This window comes from Muntiacus reevesi, chromosome 1 (assembly GCF_963930625.1).
Source record: "Muntiacus reevesi chromosome 1, mMunRee1.1, whole genome shotgun sequence".
NCBI classification, from domain to species: Eukaryota; Metazoa; Chordata; class Mammalia; order Artiodactyla; family Cervidae; genus Muntiacus; species Muntiacus reevesi.
In genome coordinates this window covers 211,706,969-211,715,193 of record NC_089249.1, presented here as the reverse complement: position 1 = coordinate 211,715,193, position 8,225 = coordinate 211,706,969, and the positions used below count along the sequence as shown (strand labels likewise).

General features: G+C 36.9%; 1 protein-coding gene across 2 annotated transcripts; it reads right to left on the bottom strand.

Annotated features, from left to right (window-relative positions):
* Positions 1 to 4,229: 4,229 nt before the first annotated feature.
* Positions 4,230 to 5,850, bottom strand: LOC136167185 (COP9 signalosome complex subunit 4-like). 2 transcript variants are annotated; one of them, XM_065934559.1, is made up of 2 exons: positions 4,831 to 5,850; positions 4,230 to 4,757 (listed from the first exon to the last, which is right to left on the bottom strand). In XM_065934559.1, the coding sequence occupies exons 1-2, from the start codon at positions 5,830 to 5,832 to the stop codon at positions 4,689 to 4,691; spliced, it is 1,071 nt and encodes a 356-aa protein (XP_065790631.1). In that variant the 5' UTR covers positions 5,833 to 5,850; the 3' UTR covers positions 4,230 to 4,688. The 2 variants fall into 2 exon arrangements, with proteins under 2 accessions (XP_065790631.1, XP_065790623.1); XM_065934551.1 differs by having other exon boundaries at positions 4,230 to 5,850.
* Positions 5,851 to 8,225: the final 2,375 nt, after the last annotated feature.

The following is an 8,225-nucleotide window of genomic DNA, read 5'->3' as shown; positions in this document are numbered from 1 at the left end:
TGCTTCACACCTCTTGCTTTTCTCTTGTTGCAGGATTCTTAAGCTTATATACCTTGTTTGTGTCCTGCAATATACAAGGCTGAGTGCTGACAGCCTCTCTTCTGTTTTCCTAAACCTCAAGTTTGTGGTCTCTCCCTGGTCTGCAGATTTGGCCAGCTTTTTACATGCATTCACTAGCTGCCTTCCAAAATTTACTGTTAAAAATGCCATCCGAAGCAAACACAGGGAGCTAGCTACAGGTGGGATATGTGTAGGTGAGGAACTTGGAGCACTGGTGGTACCCATAAGCCAGTTGAGGGCATCCATGGGTGAGGCATTCTCAGTGCCTCATGTTATTCTTGATGGAATCAGTGACACAAAGTGTCTACGTTCTTTTAATATTCCCTGAGAATTCTATCTTCTCTTCCCCCTTTTATTTCTTGCACACTACTCATTTACCTCATGATCAGTGCTCTGAATGGGACTAGAGAGAAATAAGCCCATTTGGCACTCTGCAATGCAGCTAGGGAAGCTGGGCACTTGCTTGCTATTTCTCCTTTGCACCTTTGGATAAACTATGAGCCAATGATAATCTCTCCTGGCACTAAACTGTGCAACCTTGGGGGAGATATGATCCAGCAAAGTCAGACTCCCCTTACCTAGTCCAATACATGCAATTTTATTTATTTATTTATTTTTGGCCTAAGAGAGTGCTGATACTTCTCCTCCAGAAATATGGACTCCCTCAAAGGCTCCCTTAACTGTGGGTAATTAAACTAGTTGTCTCCAGAGATTCCCAGACCACAGCTTGCAGTAACTGAAGTTGGCTCGTGGGCTACTACAAGATCCATTGCCAGGACCAAATCCTGTCTGCTTATTTCCCAATGCGCTGTTGGGCAAGATTTCTGCTAGGTTCTTTGGCAAATGGTGCAGGATCCCACTGTCCCCTCAAAGGCACTTTTGTTTTTAGATAAATGCTGAATTTTTGTTTTTGAGATAAAAAGGATGTGTTTTGCCACATGATGCTCTTGTCACTCTGAAAAGCTTTTTTTGAGTATTAGAAACTGCATTGGTTATGAAAGTAATTATTAAAGTATTGTAAAAGATGTTATAAAAGCAAATGTATTCTTTGTTCATTCAGCAGCAGTAATCGTTGTAACATTTGAGTCAACAGCAGAACTCAGAATGCTTAGACACCAATTTATAAAATTTATTCCCTAGAGCTCCTAAAGTCTCAGTTTGATTTTAATTCTTGAATTCTCTAATTATCATCCTGTAAGTCCCTTAAGTAGTTAATACTCTAATATTCACAATCTTTTGTCTTCCTGCCTTATATGAAAGAGATTACTTAGAACACTATACTTTCTCACATAATTTACATACTCAGATGCCTTCTAATTGAATCTTTAAAACTGCCTCTTTAAAGCTTAATTATATTCCATAATATAGTATATTTGAATTGTTTTTAAATTGTTCTGAGTCAATTTTCAGGTACTAAATTTTTAATGGAACACAACTAAGCTATATTCTTGACTTAAAAACATAATTTCAGTTATTTCAATTTGTTGGTTATACACATCCAAAATCTTTAACTGTGTTCATGTTTGTTTAGCCTATCATCATGGATTTAATTGTATGTTAAATTTGTAGATCTCTGTTGTTAAATTAAGAGCTACCATTAAATGCACTGTTTTCACTTAAATAGTAAGAATAATATTTATCTTTACATTGCCTTGAGCTATCCCTCCATTTGCTTATTTTTTATTACTAGGCATTATGTTTTAGAATACTTTAATATTTATAGGGCTTCCCTGGTAGCTCAGCTGGTAAAGAATATACCTGCAATATGGGAGACTTGGGTTTGAATCCTGGGTTGGGAAGATCCCCTGGAGAAAGGAAAGGCTACCCATTCTAGTATTATGACCTGGAGAATTCCATTAAATGCATTGTTTTTATTTAAATTGTAAGAAAAATATTTATCTTTACATTGCCTTGAGCTATTCCTCATTCATTTTTTTATTAATAGACATTATTTTTTAGAATAGTCTAATAATTATAGAGAAATTGAGTAATAAGAAAATTCCCAATTACCCTCTCACAGTCTTCACTTCTATTGTCTTATATTGGTAAAATTATAACAGTTAAAAAATATTGATACATTATTGCCAGCTGAAGTCCTTAATTTTTAGATGATTCAGTCCTTAAATTTTTACCTAATATCCATTTGTATTCCAGAATTCTATCCATGATATCACACTGCAGTTAATGATAATCTTCCCTTCGATTCCTCTTTGGTATAACAGCTTTTCAGATTTTCCTTGTTTTTGAAAACCTTGACAATTTTGAGGAGTATCAATCAAGTATGTTGTAGGATGTCCTATCATTGGAATCTGTTTGATACTTTTTCACATTAGAATGAGATTATGGATTCTGGAAAGCAAAGTCACCAAGCTAAAGTGCCCTTTTCAGCACACCGTGTCAAAGGTATATACTCTCAACATAATTTATGACCTTTGACATTGACATTGATCACATGGCTAAAATATTGATGGTTTTGTCAGGTTTCTGCAGTATAGAGTTACAATTTTATTTTCTCCTTTTCATACTGTACTCCTTAGAAAGAAGTCACTTTTAGAGTGAAATATCTATATAATTTACTTGAAATTCTTCTACACGGAAAAATTTTTCTTCTAATTTGTTTTTATGTTTATATATCAGCATGGATGTATAACTTTTTTTATATATAGGATTATAATGCCTACTTTATTAATATTATTGCTCAGTGTTTCCCATCTGGGTCGTTGGGAATCTTTCAGTCATCTCTTATTCCCCTTTGGCATACTTCACTTTTTTGTGTATGGGTGCATATTTGAGTACCTCATTGTTTTATGACATTATTGGCATTATAAGATGCTCCAGGCTCTTGAATATTTTTAGGCCTAGTTCTAGTATCAGACAGTTCTCAAGGATCTCTGATTTTGTTATTTATAGGGATTTATTAAAATTATAGAATGGTATTAAGCACCAAGATCTGGACACTACATATGTTTGTTACTATTGGGTGTCATTTCCCCTAAATTCTTTTAGCTCAGCAGATGGAGCAAAAAGAGATGTTTGTATATTAACCCATGTATATATTTATATAAATCAGTGAATATTTCTACATGTAAAGCCATCCTTAACTATATTAAGTTAAATATGAAGTCTGCTCGGACTTCCTTGGTGATCCAGTGGTTAAGACTCTACACTTCCACTATAGGGAGTGCAGGGTTGATCCCTGGATGAGGAACTAAGATCCCACATGCCAAACAATGTGGCCAAAAGAAAAATAAAAACTAAAAAAATCTAAAATAAAATATCTTCAATAAATGGATATGAAGTCTGCTGATATTCCCAACTCTATTATGTTACCATATTGTTATTCCAGCCTCATTTCTTGCTTATCTGCAAATTCCCACTCCAACAATGAGAAACTTGGATCCTGTTATGTCATCTATTTTCTTAATTATTCAATTCCAGTGTTTATGAATAACAATATCAGAATTGTTCATCTGTACCTCTGTAGTAAACATCCTTTTGAAAAGAGTACAGTGCTTATTATGCACAGTTCCTTTTGCCTTTGGTCTTTTTTTTTTTTTTTTTGCAAGCAAGCATATTGGTTTTAATGATAACATAATGTTTGGGACAGATGAACAAAAAATATTCTAAGGACCACTTATTTGCCTTTTAAATAGTATTAAGAAAAAGCCACTCCTCATTTTTTTTTTTTTTTTCCAGTGTGGATTTTTTTTTTTTTAATTTTATTTTATTAGTTGGAGGCCAATTACTTCACAACATTTCAGTGGGTTTTGTCATACATTGACACGAATCAGCCATAGAGTTACACGTATTCCCCATCCCGATCCGCCCTCCCACCTCCCTCTCCACCCGACTCCTCTGGGTCCTCCCAGTGCACCAGGCCCGAGCACTCATCTCATGCATCTCACCTGGGCTAGTGATCTGTTTCACCATAGATAATATACATGCTGTTCTTTTGAAACATCCCACCCTCACCTTCTCCCACAGAGTTCAAAAGTCTGTTCTGTACTTCTGTGTCTCTTTTTGTTTTGCATATAGGGTTATCATTACCATCTTTCTAAATTCCATATATATGTGTTAGTATGCTGTAATGTTCTTTATCTTTCTGGCTTACTTCACTCTGTATAATGGGCTCCAGTTTCATCCATCTCATTAGAACTGATTCAGATGAATTCTTTTTTTTTTTTTTTTTTTGGCTCACTTCTCCATTTATTAGAATAACCACATGTGGAGAGGCACAATGCGCTTAAGTTTTACATGACTACAAAGTTATCACAAACCCCAAACTTCTTAGCCACAGTTATTTCACTTACTCTGTTTAAAGAAAAAGCTTTCAAAACATCTGAGTTAGCTTGATACACAGAGACCCTGAATAAATGGGAACTACGTACTTTTAAATGCTTGTACTTCCTGTTCTAATAATGTCTTCTTTAAATAGAATCCAGCATAAAAGGGATTGAAATATGTAAGGTCATGATGCAAATGTTTCTGAGAGTGAAATGAATCCGCACAACATGGAAACAGACGTAGTGTGCACAGCTGGTCCGCGAGGAGTCACTGCGCCATCTGGGCCTCCATGGCTTGTGCTGTCCATTCTGGGGCTGTCTGGCTGATTTTCTCCAACAGGTTATTCACCTGGAAACAGAGTGACTGGATCTGTTTGTCCCATGTTGGCAGGGCTTCTCGTGTTTCAAAATGAACTATTCCATCAATCTGATCAATAAATCCATTCATACGTCCTTCTGTGATCATTTGCGATGCTATCTTTTCTGCCTTAGCTGCAGGAATCTCTAAAAGGGCTCCAAGTTCTTCAAAGGTAATATTATTATATAATTTGCTTGCAGACAATAAATTGTGTTCAATAACAGCTCTGTCCAAGATGCTAGAACCATCAGCTGTAGTTGCTTTCTGGTGAGGCATCAGCATGGCAGCAAATTCTTGAAGTTGATTTCCTCTGATGATCCTATCTAGGTACATTTTCTCTAGGATTCCGTAAGCAGCAAGCTGCTGGCACCTTTCATCCTTAAAAAGAGTAGCTAGCATCCGAGAACGCTGCTGTCCTGCTGACGCTAAGATGGTACAGTGCAGAGCATGTTTTAAGGCCTCTAGTCTTTCACTTTCATGCACTATTGTTTTGTAAGAGAGTTCATTGTACCTCTGTGCAGCTTCAATGAATTTTCTTCTATAATCAAGAACACGTGCATAGCATACCTTATAATGTATCTGTAACTGTTCATTGGTTGATTCATTCTGGAGCAACGATGCCCGATTTATGTAAGCCTCTGCCTGGACTGGATCATCGTCCTCCAGATATAGCCGAGCAATCTTCAGATAGGTCTCCAGTTTATAATCAACATTGTATTGTTTTTGTCCTGTTTCCAAAGGGATTCCCACCAACACTTGGGCTGCATTTCTCCAGTCTTCCTCTTTTTCATATATGGACGCAAGATGCTGTCTTATGGAAGCAACCTGCTCCTCAAATGAAATGACTCTAGGCTGGATCTTTTCCAAGGTGAAATGATAGATTTCTTTGGCTGTGCTATCAGGCAGGTTAGGGAGATGGGTGCAGAAATCAGTCAGCAACTGGCGAGAGATCACGAGGCTGACATTCTCATTTACCATTGATTCCACAAAAGCTTTCAAAGCTTCTAGTTGTTCTGCCCCAGATAACTGAATGGCTTTTTCCAGGATCTGACGATACTTGCCCGCCAGATCTTTATGAGAGCCGCTCGAATTCATGAGCTGGGCCAAATCCTGTGGCACGGCTGCCGCCATCTTTCTCCCAGCTCGGCGGAGGCTCAAATGAATTCTTTTTAATGGCTGAGTAATATTCCATGGTGTATACGTACCACAGCTTCCTTATCCATTCATCTGCTGATGGGCATCTAGGTTGCTTCCATGTCCTGGCTATTATAAACAGTGCTGCGATGAACATTGGGGTGCACGTGTCTCTTTCAGATCTGGTTTCCTCAGTGTGTATACCCAGAAGTGGGATTGCTGGGTCATATGGCAGTTCTATTTCCAGTTTTTTAAGAAATCTCCACACTGTTTTCCATAGTGGCTGTACTAGCTTGCATTCCCACCAACAGTGTAAGAGGGTTCCCTTTTCTCCACGCCCTCTCCAGCAATTATTGCTTGTAGACTTTTGGATAGCAGCCATCCTGACTGGCGTGTGATGGTACCTCATTGTGGTTTTGATTTGCACTTCTCTAATAATGAGTGATGTTTAGCATCTTTTCATGTGTTTGTTAGCCATCTGTATGTCATCTTTGGAGAAATGTCTGTTTAGTTATTTGGCCCATTTTTTGATTGGGTCATTTATTTTTCTGGAATTGAGCTTCAGGAGTTGCTTGTATACTTTTGAGATTAATCCTTTGTCTGTTTCTTCATTTGCTATTATTTTCTCCCAATCTGAGGGCTGTCTTTTCACCTTACTTATAGTTTCCTTTGTAGTGCAGAAGCTTTTAAGTTTCATTAGGTCCCATTTGTTTAGTTTTGCTTTTATTTCCAATATTCTGGGAGGTGGGTCATAGAGGACCCTGCTGAGATTTATGTCAGAGAGTGTTCTGCCTATGTTCTCCTCTAGGAGTTTTATAGTTTCTGGTCTTACATTTAGATCTTTAATCCATTTTGAGTTTATTTTTGTGTATGGTGTTAGAAAGTGTTCTAGTTTCATTCTTTTACAAGTGGTTGACCAGTTTTCCCAGCACCACTTGTTAAAGAGATTGTCTTTTTTCCATTATATATCCTTGCCTCCTTTGTCAAAGATAAGGTGTCCATAGGTTCGTGGATTTATCTCTGGGCTTTCTATTCTGTTCCATTGATCTATATTTCTGTCTTTGTGCCAGTACCATACTGTCTTGATGACTGTGACTTTGTAGTAGAGTCTGAAGTCAGGCAGGTTGATTCCTCCAGTTCCATTCTTCTTTCTCAAGATTACTTTGGCTATTTGTGGTTTTCTGTATTTCCATACAAATTGTGAAATTATTTGTTCTAGTTCTGTGAAAAATACTGTTGGTAGCTTGATAGGGATTGCATTGAATCTATAGATTGCTTTGGGTAGAATAGCCATTTTGACAATATTGATTCTTCCAATCCATGAACACGGTATGTTTCTCCATCTGTTTGTGTCCTCTTTGATTTCCTTCATCAGTGTTTTATAGTCAATCAATGTAATACACCACATTAACAAATTGAAAGATAAAAACCATATGATTATCTCAATAGATGCAGAGAAAGCCTTTGACAAAATTCAACACTCATTTATGATTAAAATTCTCCAGAAAGCAGGAATAGAGGGAACATACCTCAACCTAATAAAAGCTATATATGACAAACCCACAGCAAGCATCACCCTCAATGGTGAAAAATTGAAAGCATTTCCCCTGAAATCAGGAACAAGACAAGGGTGCCCACTCTCACCACTACTATTCAACATAGTCTTGGAAGTTTTGGCCACAGCAATCAGAGCAGAAAAAAAAGTAAAAGGAATCCAGATAGGAAAAGAAGAAGTGAAACTCTCGCTGTTTGCAGATGACATGATCCTCTACGTAGAAAACCCTAAAGACTCTTCCAGAAAATTACTAGAGCTGATCAATGAATATAGTAAAGTTGCAGGATATAAAATTAACACACAGAAATCCCTTGCATTCCTATATACTAACAATGAAAAAACAGAAAGAGAAATTAAGGAAACAATACCATTCACCATTGCAACAAAAAGAATAAAATGCCTTTGGTCTTATATACTCCACTCATTTCCAAATTTACTCATGTTACCACCTTTCCTATATTGCCTTCAGTGAGAGTGTACTAGAGTAAGATTCTTTTGTCACATTCTGCATGCTTTGCTAGGATTTCTCAAACATCCCAAGTGACTTTTTAATATTTGCATAAGCTAAGGTTCATTCTTTCTGTTTTTACAGTTCCATGTGCTTTGACAAATGCATCAGGTCTGTGTTCACTACAAAACACACAGAATAGTTTCATTGCCCTAAAAAAATAACTGTCTTGCCTGTTCTCCTCCTCTTCTCTCTCTGAACCCATGACAATCACTGATCTTTACACTATCTTTATTGTTTTATCTTTTCCACTATATTATATAATTTGAATCATAAATAAGGTAGCTTTTCAGAGATTTCTTTCATTTTGTTGTTCAGTCACAACTG